General features: G+C 43.6%; 1 protein-coding gene and 1 long non-coding RNA gene across 22 annotated transcripts in view; one reads left to right on the top strand and one right to left on the bottom strand.

Annotated features, from left to right (window-relative positions):
• The window catches only part of LOC144283596 (uncharacterized), a 33,906-nt gene extending 22,249 nt beyond the window's left edge, over window positions 1–11,657 (bottom strand). For 2 of the 3 annotated variants that reach the window (XR_013352159.1, XR_013352158.1), the window contains exons 1-3: window positions 11,430–11,657; window positions 9,013–9,107; window positions 1,501–1,729 (exon numbers count right to left, since the gene is read on the bottom strand). This is a non-coding gene — a long non-coding RNA (uncharacterized LOC144283596). Of the gene's footprint in view, window positions 1–1,473; window positions 1,730–9,012; window positions 9,108–11,429 lie in introns of those variants that run through there. The other variant, XR_013352157.1, reaches the window with a different exon arrangement.
• Window positions 9,324–18,694, top strand: part of GABRA2 (gamma-aminobutyric acid type A receptor subunit alpha2) — a 162,046-nt gene continuing 152,675 nt past the window's right edge. For 6 of the 19 annotated variants that reach the window (XR_013352152.1, XR_013352151.1, XR_013352150.1 and 3 more), the window contains exons 1-2: window positions 11,423–11,646; window positions 14,266–14,381. Coding sequence is in view for 12 of the 19 variants with exons in the window: in XM_077847905.1 (XP_077704031.1) it covers window positions 11,555–11,646; window positions 14,266–14,381 (208 nt within the window). In the remaining 7 variants the exon portion in view is untranslated. Of the gene's footprint in view, window positions 9,458–10,508; window positions 10,681–11,422; window positions 11,647–14,265; window positions 14,382–18,694 lie in introns of those variants that run through there. The other 13 variants (XR_013352155.1, XM_077847913.1, XM_077847907.1 and 10 more) reach the window with 6 other exon arrangements.

Genomic DNA, 18,694 nt, shown 5'->3' with positions numbered 1-18,694 from the left:
AGGAGAGAAGGCATCCAGGATGACGGGCATGATGGGGATCTCGATCCTTTACAAGAAATAGGAAATTATCTGAAGGATTTTAAGTTCCACGGTAACATGAACAGATCTGTATTTTGGAAAGAGCACTCAGACCGCTGCACGGAGGCCAGGCTAGAAAGGTCAAGATGGATAAGGCGAGAACAACTTCGATGAGCTCTTTGACACATCTGTGCATTAATTTATTAATTTATTAATTTATTTATTCACTCATTTATTCTTTTTTAAATTTTTTTTATGATAGTCACAGAGAGAGAGAAAGAGCGAGAGAGAGAGGCAGAGACACAGGCAGAGGGAGAAGCAGGCTCCATGCACCGGGAGCCCGACGTGGGATTCGATCCTGGGTCTCCAGGATCGCGCCCTGGGCCAAAGGCAGGCGCCAAACCGCTGCGCCACCCAGGGATCCCTCACTCATTTATTCTTGATGAGCTCTTTGACACATCTGTGCATTAATTTATTAATTTACTCATTTATTTATTGACTCATTTATTCTTCCTCCTGTTAACACTTATTGAGCACCTACAATATGAAAAGCACGATAAAGGATCAAAAGAGAGACAAATCATAGTTTCTGGTCCCTTGAGAGCTTATTAAAAACTTATGTATTTTTCTCCTCACAATTTGAATGTGAAATTGTTGCAATGGTTTGTGTTTGAATGATGTTGATTGACTGGCTAAGAGCAGCTGGAACCTAGAAATTTTTGCTCCAGTGACTTGTGTAATGACAACAACATAATTCGTATTAAAATCCATGACTAACTGGCCTTTTCTACCTTGCTGAAAATCTCTGAAAATGCCTTTAAAATTCGCACACTCTATCTTTAGGTCAGAGACAATTTCTTTTATTTCTCTTTATGTCGTAGACAGAGGGAGATAAATCCCTGACGTGACTTTCTATTCGGAACCTGTCCTTGTAACCATCTCGCTTCCGCTTTCACATCTGGCACATGCTTTCTCAGGTCTCTTTTCTCACCCCTTCTCTTTTTATCATTTTTTTCCATTTTATTTCTGGAATCTACTGGATGTTTCGGCAATGGGAGTTTCTGCTGGAATTCAGTGAATACCATCCTGTCTACACCGCACCCCCTTACTATTACTTTCAGTGTCTGTACTCAATAGAGATTTGGAACTGTTTGTCAGAAACAACCCCAGACAATCCCTCTGGATGCTTAGGTGCAGAAAAAAAACAAAGGACCATTAAGGGATGGAAACAAAGCGCAGATATGACCAAAGACCAATTGGTTCAGACTTAGGCAAGCAATTATTTGTATGTTGTGACTTCACGATCTTTAAGAAAGCCTTCCCTGCAAAAAAAATATTTTCTGTGCCTCTCCATCCCAGAGTTGGTATTAAGAAAGGACACACAACAAAACTTCCTTTTCACCCTTCAGAAGTCAAAATAGACCAAGTTATTTTATGATTAAATACCACCCCGAATTTTAGAGATTTAAAACAAATATTTACTTCTAGTTCATGCCGCATGTCCAGGGCAGGTCAGCTGGGCACTCTGATCTTCGTTGTCCTCACTCAAGGTCCCACTGAGTGATCGCCATGTGGGGCTGTCACTGGCCACAAGCAGACAGCGAGGAAGGAGAAAGCTTGGTGCATCGGACACTTGCTCATTCAGCCTCCATCTCGAAATGGCCCGGGTCTCTTTTGCTCACCTCTCAATGCTCAGAAGTTTCATTGTCACCTGTAATTTCAATGAGAATAAGGAAATTCAATCTGTTCACACATCCAGGCTGGAAACTGGCAATATTTGCTGGATGGATCTCTTGTCTGTCATAAGTCTTTTTGAAAATGTCTCTCTTCAAAAAGAAAAAGAAACAAAGAAATAAAACAAACAAAAAAACCCCAAAACATCCTTGAAGGATAATTTGTTATCTCCTAACTCATAATGGAGAGTCTTGTTATATTTTGTTTCCAAAGCAGTAGCATAAGGATACTGGATACCTGGAAGTCACACACAGAAAAAAAAATAAATAAAGGAAAAGTGACTTATAACCATATTTTAATCTAGGGTATGCCTGGGAAGATAGCTGGAAGCTTCAATGTGGATTACTGACTTTGGCTCTCTGCATATTACAGATGCGGATCTCTTTTAAACAGAAGACTCAACGCACAGCAATTTCTTTGTCGCAGGCAAACCAGTTGCCAATTCAAAAGAGAAAGTCATTTGACTTTTCCATTCAGTTCATGTAATGAATCAATAAAATACACTTGAGTGGATTTGAGAGCACGACTTATAGAGAGACCTAACACAGAAGCACAGGCAGGGATGCCCAGGCCTCTGCAGTGCTGGCACTCACATTTGCACGCCTAAGTAGACACTCTCTTACCCATATCTACTCTTCTAACCGATTTTCTTCGTACAACAGAGGACAAGTGCACAGACAGATGCAGACTTACGCTGTATATGAATATTATTGAGAGACAGAGAGGAGAAGGGAACAATAGAAAACTAACAAAAGGTGGAAATGCAGGCCAAGCTGGAATAAAAAGGAAGGGCATGACACACTAAAAAGAGGACATAAAAAAAAAAAGGCAGGAAAGAGAGAGAAAGAGAGAGAAGAGAAAGAGCAAGGGAACGAATGAGGGAAGCAATGTATTCATGGGGGGGAAAAAGACACCGTAAGAGAATGTGGGTTCATGTGGAGGGTTCTGACCAATTGTCCTGCAAAGGTGGGAATGTGAATGCTGATGGGAAAGAGTGGATGGGATGGGGACATGTTGAAAAAGAGGAGTCAAAAGACTCAATAAATGTAATGGCAAGGAGCGTAACTCATGTCATCTACTAAATGTCGAGGCACGTGAACTAACAGCTTTCAGCTACTTCAGTGGTATCAGCAAGCTCCGTGTGGTACTATGATCCAGGTGTCGCCTGTACACAAGTTATCAACTCGCAGAATGCTCACGAAGATCACTCGAGGTGGATTCCTAGTTATCCTCACTCTAAACAGGTGAGAACACTAGGGGTAGCAAAGCTAAGGGATTAATCTAGGGTTGCATAGCGAATGAATAGTAGAACTAGGGTTAGGACCTGGGTTTAGCACCAGAGTCTGAGTGCTTATTGCATCTCATTTCCTTGGCAGGAAGAAAGTACTGTGGTCCTCATGGACATACGAAGGTACAGATGCCCAAGTGTTCTCTCATTCATTTATTAAGTTGTTCATCCATTCATCGATTCTTTCTTTCCTTCATTCAATCCTCCAGAATTTCTTGAGGTTATATATGACTGGTTCGGTGCGAGGCATTTGGTAGGTAAAGATGGTTTAGATGAAGCTCATTGCTTTCAAAGGGCTCGCAGGTTATAGGGTAAGATACAAAAGTTAGCACCTAAGTTCAACTGGCGGGTCTTTAGGTTTTGTGTTAAATGCCCGTGCTGTGTTCAGCAGGAGTACAAGGGGTGGTGTGGACAATTTCATCTGGAAAGGTAAGAACTAGTTTATAGGGCTGAGGCTTGACGTGTTACCAGGTAGACAATATGAAAGTGGCATTCTAATTGAAGGGGGCAGTAAAAGCCCAATGCATGGAGGCCTGAAATATTTGGTTGTTGAGAGGAACATAAATATTTTCATTCGTAAAGGCGAGGGGGACAGGATGGTGTTGAAAAATTAATGCTGATAATGGAGGATGTATGTGTGCATATGCATGTGCACATGCGTGTGAACAGAGGGGTGGCTCAGTTGGGTAAAAATCTGACTCTTGAGGGGGATCCCTGGGTGGCTCAGTGGTTTAGCACCTGCCTTTGGCCCAGGGTGCGATCCTGGAGTCCCAGGATCGAGTCCCACGTCGGGCTCCCTGCATGGAGCCTGCCTCTCCCTCTGCCTGTGTCTTTGCTTCTCTCTCTCTCTCTCATAAATAAATAAATCTTAAAAAAAAAAAAAAAAAGAATCTGACTCTTGATTTTGGCTCAGGCCATGACCTCGGGGTAGTGAGATCAAGCCAAAGTTCAGCTTCCACACAGGGCCTGGAGCCTGCTTACGATCCTCTCCCTCTGCCTCTGCTCCTCCCCATCCTTTCTCTCCCCTTCTCTCTCTCTCTCTAAGAACATAAATAAATAAATAATATGTGTGCAGAAAGAGCCCAGTTGAGGCTGGCAATATAATAAACAGTGGTCAACGGTGCTATGCAAAAGAGTGCACACCCTGTATTTTTATCAAGAAAGGATTGGGGATGATTGAATGACGCTATCAAATTGGTCTTGGGGAGACTCATGTTGGCCGTGGAAAACAAACTGCAGAAAGCAGAGCTTGGAGGCAGAGCGACTGGTTAGTAGGCTACTGCTTATTAGGAACGCAGAAGTCCCCGTGAGGACAGAGCTGAGGCCGTGGAGTCGGTAATGGAGAGAGTGGAGAGAATGGATCAGAGACAGCGGAGAGCTGTCTTCATCTTCTCAGCAACAGAAATGTGTGGTGGTGGTGGTGGTGGTGGTGTCGAGAAAAAGAGCCTAGAAGGACTCCCAGTTTTCAGGATTTTGGTGGGGGGATGATGTAAGTTTGAGAACACCAGAGGAGATATTCTTTGAGGAAAAAAAAGTCTACTGGTGAGCGTTTGAGACAGAAAGCTTTGAGGCTTTCCAGTGGATATGAAAGCTGAGACTGCCCAAGGTCATGCCATTTTTAACTCTGGTACCAAGGCTCCCAATTTGTATTCCAAAGTGCTTAACTCTACAAAGAAATCAGCAATTATTTATTGTGCAACTATGAGCAAGTTCCTTTGGCAAATACAAAGAGTCTCTAGTAAGGAGAAATGATCTACCTATTATTATTTAAAATCATTTGATATCCATAATTAATTTGCCATGGCATTATTCGCTTTTTCTTAGAAATAATTGGTTTCTATTTTCTCTTTCATGTCTCTTTGACCACGAAACACTCATAGCCTGGTTATATTTTTCATTTATTTCTTCACAATATGTATACTCTCTCTTTCTCTCAAGATGGAACAGTTTTGATGCCAAAAATAATGGTATTGAAATAATTCTTCACTTGGGACTAATCTTAGCCCAATTGAAATGTATGTAAATGGACCTAAATTAGGTCCTGGATTTCCTCTATTTTCTGATGTTGTCGCTCTTTATTGTTATTGGCTTCTCCTGCATAATTTTACCTAATAAGGTGTTGTTAGTCAGAAAGTACCCATAGAAACTAGAAATATCGTTTATTCTGGACATAAACTTTTCCTGGTCCTGGGAGTTCTTAAGTGGCTTTTTGTGTCATAGAAAGTGCTTAATTACGTGCTTACTAATAATCCATTTACTAATTGGCATATGGGAACAGCTAGATCTGTGAACTCTTAATTAAATGTAAAGCTCCCCATGTCGCCTTCTTTTTCTTTAAGCTGCATGTTACTCCTTAGTAAAGCTGGTATTGTCTTGGAAACATTGAAAAGTTTTTAGAGTATACACATACGTCTAAGCCTTGGCTATTAATTTATTTGCAGTGAACAAAGTATGTTACTTCATGCTTTCCAATTTTCTCATAGTCTCTCTGAAGGCCACGACCATACCGTCATCATCCTTCCATCCAGAGGGGTCTTGTAAATTGGAGACACTTAGTAGGACTTGTTGAATGAATATATGGCTGTTATTTACACTACCCATTAATAGTTAAGTATCTCATCCAAAGCCCCAATGGGTAGACTGCACCCAAGAAGTCAGAATTTTGGCTCATGGAGTAACGCAGAGGCAATATGGCATAGTAGTTCAGCCCGGAGGCCATGGGGCCATACTGCTGGGCTCTATCCTGGCTCTACAGGTAGGAGACTAGACTGAGCTGTCTGTGCCTCAAATTTCTCACCAGTGAAAACAGGAATAATAAAAGCCTAATCCTTACCTGTTTAAATTAATCCATGCAAAATATCTGGAATGGGATCTATTGTGTTGTACAAGTGAAGACACTGCACGGTGATTTTTATTATTTGCATTACTATGATTATTATTTGCAAAATATGCCTCAGAGGCAAAAGCTGCCAATCAGGTAGCCTCACGAAATGCACAGCATACTTCTGTTTTGCGTTACCGGGATGTTTTCTTTGCTTTGGGACGTAGTTCAATAACTGGAAAATGCATTTAATCTATAATTTCATGAAAAGAAGGCAAAAGGATTTCCTTTCAAATTACTCTTTGTGACTGTTTGATGTGAGTCGCTTTTAAAATCTCAGAAACCACCAGGATATCCTGAATGCATGATATATTTGATTTGCAAGTTAGATAAGGATTTGCAAAATTACTTTATAAACAGAGTTACTCTGTTTGAGGAAGGTAATATGCAGAGTTCATCCAATCTGGTATACGTGATACTTAGTCATTAGAAAATGAAATGTGACCTAAATACATTAATGTAACAGAGTAGTTTTGGAATTGTTTATAAGGCCAGTTACTCCCACTTTCCAGCTGTTTCTTCTTTCAGAAGCTTGGAGCCTAGTGGACATATTAGAACCATCCATCTCAATTAAACTTCCAGGGAAAAATGGAGCTTGGCCAGGCCACGGTTTTGACCTAAGAATTACCAGATGGGTACTTGCTCTAGTTTTTGTTTGTTTGTTTGTTTGTTTGTTTTGTTTTTAATGATAATTTGGTGAATATAGAACAGACTTGCCATCCAAGTAAACATTGAAATTAGTGAAGCATTCTGGGGAAAAGTACAGGATAGCACTTAGTTCTGTGAAAACAAGAAAATTTATGCTTTAGTTATTAATTTTTCACAGATTTATATACTCATTCGGGCGGATGACTCAGATGGGAAGGTGTAGTTAAAGTGTATATATGTTTATTATATAGAATGCATGGCAATATTTTAAAATTTGTAAATACAGTGAGAGGCTATTCTTGTTGAATTCTGGTACTTCTCTTCAAAGTAGGTAAAAATCGGCATGATTAAATTACATTGTGAGACCAAATGCATCTTGTAGAAACGTATTATCCATATGCTATTCTCATTAACATCCTTATGCCTCTTTTTATTAGTTCAGATTCTCTTTCTATCAATAAGTATCTGTATATTTGTATGAGTTAGTGTATATAATACAGAAAAATGCACATATTACCATATAGAACTTTAAGATTTATGAGTTCCCCAGGGCATACAGAAAAGTAGTTCCCCACAACAGTAATGCCAAGTCTATATGGCTGGGCCCTAAAAAAGGAAGCTCTCCAAAATATCTGTTCAAAAAACACAAACAGTCTTATAATAAATTTTTTAAATGTGCAATATTGTAAGATATGGGGAAAGAAAAATCAGACAAAACCAATTTTGTCCCCCCCCGCCCCCGCCAATTCCTTGTCTTTCATTCTTGTTCCTCATGTGGAAATCTTCTTAGAGACTAGAGTATGAAGGATAAGGAATCTCTAAGGAGTGACCCCCCAATCCCATTTGTGGGAGAGTAATTCAAACAGAAGGTTCTGCGTTGCCCTAGCCTGGGCAGAAACAAATTTAGATTTACTGGCAACCAATTAGTTGTCAATTCTTCTGCAGGATTGGCTGCCTTAGGACATGCTCCAAAAGGAGTGGGTAGGAAGAGCTTAGTCACGACCTCCCCAGGCTGGCTCTCAAATCACAGGCAGTGCACTGAGCTCCATCACAGAGAGAAGAAAGAAATCAGACTGGATCTGTCAGGTACCTGCGGAAGCTGGACGATCCCTGAAGATCCCCGGCAGTGAAATACCAGCATAGATGCAGCGAGACAAGGAGAGGTCCACTGCCTGCAATCAGCTTTTCTGATTTCCAGTTCCCTTCATGTGCTTGGAAATCAAATCACAGCTACCCACTTCAGCAACGTTGCAAAACATTTTGTGGGGAATAAGTAAAAATTGTGGTTTATAATGAATTTTCGGAATCTGGTTTTTATTGAAGTCTGCCTCAAGTAAGTGCACACCCAAATCTATAGGCTGTTCTAACATAGAGTTTTTTAAAAAATGGTGAAAATCATCCCAAAGAGCTTTCAGCTTTGTGAAGTTCCATATAAATGGGTCATATGGCAATGGGATTGCAAACCTATTAAGGGTGCCAATGGGAAAGCCTAATTATTTTTTAGAAATCATTCAAAATAGATGCAAATTTTAAAGCAAAACAAACCGAAGCATCTATAATGCAGCATTAGAATCCAGAAGTTAAAAAAAAAAAAAAACTACACTGGCAAATATGAAAATAATCTATGAAGATATTTACAAAAACTGTGACATTCCGAAAAGAGACATTTTGTTGGAGCATAGCAGTTACCGTGGGGACGCAACCACGAGGTGTTCAACTTCCATCATCAAAACGTAAACAGTTTAGCAGTCGTCTAAGTGGAAAAGTGATAGAGATCTTAATGAAGATGGACCGCCAGAAAAGGAAGACAGGAAAATACAGTAGGGAGTGAAGGGTTCACACCAAGGAGAAGAGGGTTAGATCCCCTCCTTGCAAGGTCTTGAACGGCAGCTTTTTATCTTTGGGAATTTCAATTAGCCTCTGCCATGGGCCAGTGGGGAAGGGAATATTCATGAGGCTGGAGGCTGGGTGGTGAGGAGGCTGGATGGTTGGTGGGGAGGCTGGATGGTTAGTGGGGAGCTGGGTGGTTGGTGGGGAGGCTGGGTGGTTGGTGGGGGTCTGGGTGGTGGGGAGCTGGGTGGTTGGTGGGGAGGCTGGGTGGTTGTTGGGGTCTGGGTGGTGGGGAGCTGGGTGGTTGGTGGGCGGGCTGGGTGGGTGGTGGGGAGGCTGGGTGGTTGGTGGGGGTCTGGGTGGTGGGGAGCTGGGTGGTTGGTGGGGAGGCTGGGTGGTTGTTGGGGTCTGGGTGGTGGGGAGCTGGGTGGTTGGTGGGCGGGCTGGGTGGGTGGTGGGGAGGCCGGGTGGGTGGTGGGGAGGCTGGGTGGTGGGCCCTCCTCCCGGAGCCAGCATAGGAGGGGAGCAAATGTCGGCTTGGGCTGGAGCCCACGCAGTGCTTGTTCAGAAAGTGGTGATTAACAGGTTAAAAAGAACAGCTTGAAATATTTACCATGTAAAGGTCTTACTCTCCTCCCGTCATCTTGGAAGCAAAGCTGAAATTTACTGTTAGGTTAGCGGTGTCTGTGGCCAGGAAAACTGCACCATCTAGGGAAAAAAAAAAGTCTGGATTTTTGGTTCGTAACTAACGAAATTGAAGGGTTTGGCACATATGGACTCCACATGTAATAAGAGAAAAGCAAATCGGCATACTTTCCCCCCCCTCCCCCCCCTTAAAAGTGTCTGACGTGTGTAACAACTTCTCCAAGAGCTAACCCCTCGGTGGGCTGCCTAACATTCGGCCTTACGTGCAGCACAACAGGGAGAACCTCTCTCGCTCTTTTTTTTTCTGTTCAAGTTGCACGTTTTGGATTTTAATGCCTGCGATAAAACGGGAGAGCAGGGAGACGGATCACACACGGCGCTGAAGGCGCGCTCCGGGGATGGCATCCCAACAGGTGCCCCTCCCGGCGGGGAGCCCCGCGCCCAGAATTGAGCCGGGTCCGCGCGGCCGGTGCCTCTGCGCGGGGTGCGGGGTGCAGGGGCGGGGTGCGTGGGGCGGGGTGTGGGTGCAGGGGTGCAGGGGCGGGGTGCGGGGTGCGGGTGCAGGGGTGCAGGGGGCGGGGTGCGGGTGCAGGGGCGGGGTGCAGGGGCGGGGTGCAGGTGCACCCGGAGGGTGCAGGGGTGTAGGGGGTGGGGCGCAGGGGGCGGGTGCAGGGGTGCAGGGGGCGGCAGGTAAACTTTTGTAGATCTTTGTTGGCCAGTCCGACCATCACGCGAGGAAGACGCCGCAGGGGAAGCGCGGCTGAGGGCGCCCCAGGGCGGGGGGGGGGGGGCGGTGGCACGCGGTCTGCGAACCGGCTCGCGGGGCCGCCAGGGGGGCGTCGGCAGCCCTGGGGCTCCGCGGGGCCCCGGTCCCGGTGGCGGCAGGAGCGTGGAGGACCGAGCGGCGCACCCAACGGGGCTCGGGAAACCCAAGAAACTTCCCGCTGCTTCCACGCAGCGCGCGGGGGACTCGGTCCCGCGTGGACGCGCCCAGTGACCCGGGGCGGGGGAGGGGGCTGCCCGGGTCCCGCCCTCCTGCCCTCCCTCCAGCGGGGGTGGCCCCTCCCTTGGAGCCAGGGCAGGTGCAGCGCGGGGGAGCGAGGCCGTACGGGTGTCCGCGTTCCCGACTGCGCAGCGGCCCCCACCCGGGCCCCCGCACCCTGGAGGCCTCGGGGCGCCCCGCGGGGGGTGGGGGGCGGGCAGCAGCGCTCGGGGCGCCCCGGGGAGCCGCCGCAGGTGCAGGTGCGGGGAGCAGCGGGCGGTTCCCCGCGGCGGGGGGGCGGGGGGGGTCCCTGCGCCGCGGGGGAGCTCGGCGGCCCTGCCCGCGGCCTGGCTCCGCCCCTCCAGGCGTGGGGCTCGTGCCCGCTCGGCCCGCGCGCCCCGCCCCCCCCCGCCCGCCACTACGGCCGCCCCCGCCTCCCTCCGCCGCCGCCTCCCTCCGCCCGCCGCCCGCCGCCCGCCGCTCCCGCTCCGGCTCCCGCTCCCGCTCGCTCGGCTGCTGCAGTCGCCGGCTCCCTCCCCGCTCCCGCTCCCGCTCCCGCTCCCGCTCCGGCTCCCGCTCCCGCTCGCGCTCAAGTTTCCCTTCCGCTCGGACCGGGGCCGGGGAGCAGAGCGCCGAGCCCGCCTGCCGCCGCAGGTAAGGTCGCCGCGCCGGTCCCCGCAGGGACCCCACCCCCACCCCCCACCCCGGCGGGGTCCGGTCCCCGCCGCGTCCCCAGCTCATTGCAAAAAAAAAAAAAAGCCCCAGAACCCAAGCCCACTCGGGTAGTCCTGGCCCGGAGCGGATCTGCAAGTACGGGCAGGCTCTTGTGCAGTGCTCAACTTTGCACCCCGGGCTGGCGCTCCCCGCGGCTCGCGCTCCGCGGCTCGGGGGCGGCTGTCACGCGCGTGGATCCGGAGCCGGGGCCTCGGGCAGGGGGGGCGCTGCTGGAGGCGGGGGAGCGGGCAGGCGGGCCGCGGGGCCCCAGGGACAGCGCAGCCGACCAGGGGGCTGGCCGCGGGGGTTGCGGGGGGCGCCCGGGGACCCCCCTGCGCGCGCCTCCCCCCTGCGCTCCCGCCGGGTCCCCTCTGCGGCCCCCACGTCCGCTCGCGGTCCCGCGTGTCGCCCTCGCGCGTGTGCCAGCTCGACAGTCCGCCCACCACGGACCGGGCTGGGGCCAGTGCGAAGTCGGAGCATTTGGTCATCCTGCCGTCAGGACAGAAAAAAAAAAAAAAAAAAGACAAAAAAAAAGGGAAAAAAGAAAAAAGAACAAAAAGGAACAAAAAAGAAAAAAGAAGAAGAAAAAGAAAGGAAGAGAAGGGCAGACCAGACCCCCTCCCCCGCCCCGCACCTGCTCCTCCCTCCCTCCCTCCCTCCTCCATCCCCCCCCCCCCCCATCCTCACACCTTACGCTGCTCCGAGGGAATAATTCTGCAGCTTTCACTCGGATTCTCAATTGAACCGACATCCTCTGGGGGCTCTCCGGCTGCGGGAACGGGATGTAATCTTAAGTGTATTTTTCCCCCCTTGCATGGCTTTGCGAAGAGCGGCAATGAAGGCGAAATCCGACACCTACAACATGCGGCTGCTGCTGCTGGTTGTCCTGCTGTGGGACCCGGCCAGGTGAGACGTCTGTTCCTTGGGTTGGACTTTTTAAATTCAGGGTAAAGGGTGTGTATTTTTTTTTCTTTTTGTTTTGTTTTGTTTTTCTTTTTTTTTTCTTTCTTTTTTTTTTTTTTTTTGGAATGCGGTTCCAGGCTGGGGCGACCTTTGAGAAGCTGAAGTATTTTGTAGAGTCCGTTCTAGGTGAAGAAAGGTTGTATCAGAAAATTGAACTGTGAAGTCGCAGAGGCTATAAAAAAGTTCACCGCTTCGTGTCTTTTTGGTGATAAAATGCCAAAGCGATCGGAAACGTTTTCTTGGAAAGAAAGGAAAATCACCTAAGAAAAGAATATCCTTTGAATGGCATTTTTTTTTTTTTACAATGGATTGAAGTGGTTAAGTTATATGCGTTTATAATAACACCAAAATTCAGTAAAATAGCCAGCAGGTTTTTTTTTTTTTTTTTAAAGCCAAACATATAAGCACAAGCTAAAAGGATTTGATTAACTTATTTTTTTTTTCTTCCTTCCTCCTTTCTTTCTTTCTTTTTCTTTATTTTAGTGGTTTTGGCTCTTTGAGTCCACATAGAGAACCCAAAGGATGTGTGAGTCTTTAACCTCTAGGTGGAGGTAGTATACAACTTCATAATCACAAACAATAAAACAAAAGCCTGATTTATTAATCAACTTTTCCTATTATTGAGTTAGAGTTCTTTTATTCCTAAAATGGTGACTGTCATGAATAGTGCTTATTTTAAACGTGTAACTACTTTTGTTTTGCCTGTGTTCTACAAACATGCAATTAATTTTTATTGCTTTCAATAACACCATCTTATTTGTAGTCTTTTCTGATTTGTAGCATCAGTGGGCATTTTTATTATCTAAATTTTGATACGATTTTCAAAATATCAGAGGACTTCAAATACAAGAGATACAAGGATGTTCATGTAACCATTCATTATAAAATTATGTCTTTACTATTTTCATTTCCCTTTTCATTTTTCATTTTCCTGTCCGAGGAATTGTCAGACTATGAAGATACTTTCTAGAATTCAGAATGAATCTCTTCGTTAGGGCTTGTTTTTAATTGAAAATTGGCTCCTCATTTAACATCTTAATATTGGATTTAGAAAAATAGAGTATGACACGTGACTAAAGAACACTTTTCAGTGAAAACCTCTATGTGGAACTTTATGATTATCATAGTGATTGGTTTTAAGATTAGCCGAAGGTAATATAAAAACTTTTGGTGCTGGGGTTTTGATGAACTGATTTGCTTACATAATTTTTAAATGTTTACCTTTATATCAGTGGTTTAATATTTTCTCTGCCCTGAAGACAACATTCCTTTGAAGTTGGTTACCCATTTTTTAAATGTATCATGACTATTTTTAGTTACTGTGTAGTCATTTAAATGCAAATGGACTCTGTCAATGATATTGTATCCAATACACCTTGATCAGAATGCAGTTATGCATGATCTTTGATTTTAAGGGACTGAACACCCCATGGTCAATTAATAACCATGGAGGATCCTCGGTGCTAAACCCTATTTTGCTCTACTAGTTTTCTGTTCTATATTTGACCAGTAATGCTCATGCCAGTATTTTATTCTATTATATAAATGATTCTTTTTTTGGGCCAGTAATTTAAATCTCTGAATCATTCTAGGGGAAAAAAAAATGGCAGTGAAAAGGGACATTCTGTTTTATGCATCCAGTTGCTTCTGCACCAAATTGCTGGATGTCACAAAATCAGGTCTCTGGCTTTCTGATGGAGAAATAATGGAGAAAATCACTGTTTCTAACCCTCTTCTGGCGATATTTTAAGACCAGTTGTTCTTTTTGCAAATTTATCACGTACACACCAAAGTAGTTAGGCATTTTAATCTTTAGGCAACCCCCGTGGCTCTCCTCAGAGGCCGGTCAGGAGGGGGACTCCTCCCAGGCTCCCTGCAGCTGTGTGTGCGCCACTGCTCCTTCCAGAGCCCACCTCCACTGCCTGGCTTCAGTGGAGCTTGGAAGACAGCCAGTGGAGTTTCCCCGATGTCTATATTGCACTTGGCCATTGGGTGGAGGTATACCCTAAGTAAGGAAATAATCGTGCTTTAAAAAGAGAAAAATGACATAAAGAAAAAAAGAAAGGCACTTAAAAGGAAGATAGGGAAATCTTCTGCCTCCAAGGAGCCAGTTTATTTTCCAGTTAATATTCAGGCTGCCCAGGTGTTACTCCAGGAGTCGTTTGGGTTATTGTACCTTTCTTGATGCAGAACAACATTACTAGTAGTGTCTGTGTCTGATCATCTACAATCATAGTATATAGTCGAGGGGATGGCTTTTCGAAAAAATGAATACTCCACACTGAATGCTAAATGGTAGAAAACCTGACATTTTAACATCAGACTTTCTGATAATCTGGTATTTAGTGTTCATTTTCAACGGCTTGTTTATCTCCTCCCTAGACATGCTGGCATTTGTAGAAGTGATAAAAAAAGAAAAATGGGTGGCCCCTAATAGTTTAGAGAGACTTTAAATTCAAACCAAGGAAGAAGAGTATGTTGGCACTTGTGCAACACACAGATGTATGTGTATACGTATGTGAATATATATAAATATATCAGCTTGTAAAATTATCTGTTTAGGTTGGTGCTGGCTAACATCCAAGAAGATGAGGCTAAAAATAACATTACCATCTTTACAAGGATTCTAGACAGACTTCTGGATGGTTACGATAATCGGCTTAGACCAGGACTGGGAGGTAAAAGTAGTTTTACTTTTTTTAAGCTCTGATGAAATATAATGCTTTTAAAAGTTAAGAGTAATATTCATATGTTCATACATTTTATAGTTGGATGCATGTATTAAAAAAAACGTAGATAATAGAGAGTGAGGTATAATCCCAAATAATGAAATAAACATTATTTGGGATTCCGTTTACGCACACACAATGTATTTAACATGTTTTTTTAAGAATGCCTGAAGTCACACAGAGCCCAGACTTTCTGCATGAAGAGTTCTTAATTTATTTATGATGGCTAAGTTTTTCAAACTTAAATGATATTAAAATGAAACATTGCTGGGCAGCTATGCTTGTGTAGTAGCTTCACATTTATAGGTGCCTATTTCACCGCAGCACAGATATGAAGAATTGAGACACGTTAAAAAAAAAGTATCTGGGTTGTATTTCAACAAATACAAAGTCTAGGCTTCTATGATGATATTTCTTTTCACATGCACATGATATTTCTAAAATGTAGCCCAGGTTCGGCATTCTTGAAACTTTCAAAACGTCTTAGCTATGCATTAGCTGTAGGCCTAAATGTATTGGACTGTGGCACAGTTTGATTTCAAATTTAAATGTTAATTTTCAACTCAGAAAAACAAAACTATCTTTATCCACAAAGATAAAGGAAATTAGGCTTGGCTAAAAAGTTAATTTTTTTACTATGTTAAATTTTAACTATCCTCTAATTATCCTTAGGTAGGTGATACTAAGGAGTTTAGGTGAAGGTAAAGTAGGTGTATAATTCCTAAAGGATTCTGAATCAGCATAGTTACTCATGATACTACGATGATCTACTGCATGATACTAATCAAAGATTTATGTAGTTAGCCAGGTTGTTACTAGGCTGGCAACTTTGTAATGTGAAATTTCTTGTAAAGATGTGTATGCAAATACTAGATATTTATGCAAATACTTTCTTTGAAAAATATAGGTGGTGGTTAATTCTATGTATATTTTCCAGTGTGTGGTTTGGATTGTCCAGGAGTCAGAAAAAGTAAGAAAAGACCCAACTTGTTGTTAAATAATCTGCCGTTTAATGCTGTTAGTTTTTACTGGAATCCCTGAGACGTATCTCTCATTTTAAGAGAAGTCCGGGGTGGGATGGTGGAGGGGGGGGGATAATATTCAGAAATATGTCTCCTTGTATCATTCAGAGCAGATTCAATTGCTTAATATACACTTAGTTTTCTAAAAGGAAAAACTAAATGGAATATAATATTTCTTTAGTAATGAATATGTCTAATGAGCATGAATATGAGGAATCACTCTCCACGTTAGCATATGACAATGAACTATTGCCAAGCTTCTACTGTAGAAGCAAGAGTCTGTCATAATTCATGATGGTGGTTTAAGAGGTAGATTGCACTGAGGCAGATATTTTTCCTAAGTCATAGATTCTATTTTTTAATAAAATAAGGTCTTTATATCTGAGCTAGGCCTTGGGTTTTGTGTCTGAGTTTTTAGGGGAAATATCTGTACCTGAGGGTATGTGGCAGGAGAGTAGAAACTACCTATTTCAAGACGTGGGTCTTGCCATTTAGCTCTTCATATTTCTTTTGTAATATCTCTTACATTCTTTTTTACTTCCATTGTCACTACTCAAATATGGGTCCTCGTCACTATGTTATTTGGGTTAATGCAGTAAACTAAGTGGCTTTTCTTGTCTAGTGTCTTCCTTCCCCAGTCCTTCTCTGATATTGGACATATGCTAATATTTCCCAATCAGATCAGTTTTCTTTTATTCTTACGATGCTTTCCATATGCTTGTCTCTCTCTCTCTCTCTCTCTCTCTCTCTCTTTTTTTTTTTTGATCATATATCTTCATTGGCTCCCCAGGAATAGGGGATAGATATACCCAGGAATAGGGGATATCTTCATTGGCTCCCAGGGGGCAGGAATAGAAAAAGGTAGTAGAAGGGATATAGATCCAGGTGAGCTTCTGTTCCATCCACTCACAAAGCTGTGTCTTGGCCAGATAATTTCTGTTTCCTTTCATTTAAAATGGTCATTGGGATCCCTGGGTGGCTCAGTGGTTGAGCGTCTGCCTTTGGCTCAGGGCGTGATCCTGGAGTCCCGGGATCGAGTCCCACGTCGGGCTCCCTGCATGGAGTCTACTTCTCCCTCTGCCTGTGTCTCTGCATCTCTCTCTCTCGGTGTGTGTGTGTGTCTCTCATGATTAAATAAAATAAAACAAAATTCACAAAAAACATAAACGGTCATGATATACCTACCTTTCTGCCTTATAGGATTGTTGAGAGAATTATATAAACAAAAAGTGTATACAAAGCTGGTGCTACGTAGTAGCAATTCAACAAATATCTAGTTCTTTCCTCCTCCCTTAGATTCCTCATTTGCCAGTTAAGGTTTTCTATTTCATACTTCTCAGGCTTCATTTTGATTTTTCCTCCCGTTCATTTTGTACTGCAAACACGTTTGTTTGTTTTCTCTTGATAATCCATCATATCTGCTTCCTTGGCCTTTGATTGTATTATTTCCTCTCCCTGGAAGTACTATTCTCATCCTCTCTGATGACTGAAACCCTTCCTTTTCTATAAAGACCACCTCAACCCTGGTCCTCTAGTAAAGATCTTTCTTGATTGTGTTGAAACATGTAGATTCAGTCTTCTCTCTGTTGGATTTCTTCAGTGGTTGTGGGCTCTGTCTCTCATTCAGAACCTAGTATGTGCTATCTTGGATTATTTATCACCTTTTTGCGTGTGTCTCTTGTTTGCTTAACAAGATTGTAAGCTCGTGGAGGCAAGATATTGTATCATAAATTCTCTGTGCTCTCAGGGACTCAATATTGATTTGCATATTGTAGCCACCAAATAAGTGTTGCTTGCTTGATTAACTTTTCTATGACCAGTTGATCATCCATAAAATGGGGCTCCTCATATTTAGCTGACATTTTAATTGGAAATGTTGATGTTAGGCATCATGCTGCAGGAAGTGAGCGGCGTAGTGAAGACCTACCGAACTTCAGGTTGTGGGGATTTTGGTAAAATCCCAGCTCTGGTACTGAGCAGTCCTGTGACCTTTAAAGACTCAGCCTGTCTAGGTCCACATCTGTCATCCTAAAGTATGATTACTCATACTATTCTTGAAGTGTTCCTTGAATATTAAAGACAGTGATATATGCAAAGAATTGAGCACAGTGACTGGCATATGGTAGAGAATAAGGAACAATACCTAAAAGACTTTCAAAAACTTTCTAAATGTACTCTTGTAAGTTAAATGATTATTACTTCTGCATCCAATATTCTTAGCCTACATGTTCATACGTCATTTCAAATAGAAAGTCCAAGGAGATTACTTGCAGCGGTATGTCCCAGAAATTAATAAGGACAAAATGGGTTTGATTCAAATGTAATATATCAAACTGAGTATGTCTGTTGATGACAAACCTGGATAATAATCTTAATTATTATTTTCTTTTCTTTATAACCTTTATGTAAATGAGTCTATAGGAAAGCGCAATCAGGCTTGAACTACAAGTCAGAAAAATGGTTCTTTTCACCCGGCTCTACCCCTTACTAGATTTTACCCTAGCCAGATTACATAGGCACTCTGACTCTTGGTGTTTTCTTGGGGAAAATGGCAATAATAATATTTTATCCTGAAAGGAGGAGGGTAAATAATAGTATTTTATCCTGAAAAAAGGAGGGTAAGTTCACATATATGATAAAGATGGTACAATACATTGAGTGATAGAATTTCAAGATATTTTATGATTAATAATAAAGTCTCTTTAAAATTTGAGTTACATCATGCCACTGAACTGCTCAAAATTCTGCAATTATTTCTACTTGGTTCAGAATAAAAATCAGATTCCTTATGGTGGTCTCCAAGGCCCTGCATGATCTGTCCCCTTATTCTTTCTCTGACCTCACCTCACACAGCCCACCTTCTTACTAACACACCGCTGCGGTCACATTGGCTTCCTTTCTGTTCTTTGAACACACCAGGATACTCCTTAGAGCTTTTTCCCTGGCTCTTCCCTCTTCCCTGGATATCCTTTGATCTCATCTCAATGAGGCCTACCCTTCCCAACCAAATAAATACTGTAACCTAATCCACCTTCTTAATAATTCTGATCCCACTTGCTCAGCTTCATTTTTTTCTTTTTTTTCCTTAGTACTTGTTACCTTTTCGTATTTAAGATAATTTACGTCTCTATCACTATTTTGTCAAATGCTTATTTTTGTCCCTTCTGCTAGAATTGTAGGCTCATTGAAGTCAGGGATTTGTGTCTGTTTTGTGGCTCGATTCATTGATGCATCATCTGT

The sequence above is a fragment of the Canis aureus genome, chromosome 14 (assembly GCF_053574225.1).
Source record: "Canis aureus isolate CA01 chromosome 14, VMU_Caureus_v.1.0, whole genome shotgun sequence".
NCBI lineage: Eukaryota > Metazoa > Chordata > Mammalia > Carnivora > Canidae > Canis > Canis aureus.
This window is presented reverse-complemented; position numbering and strand designations above follow the sequence as displayed.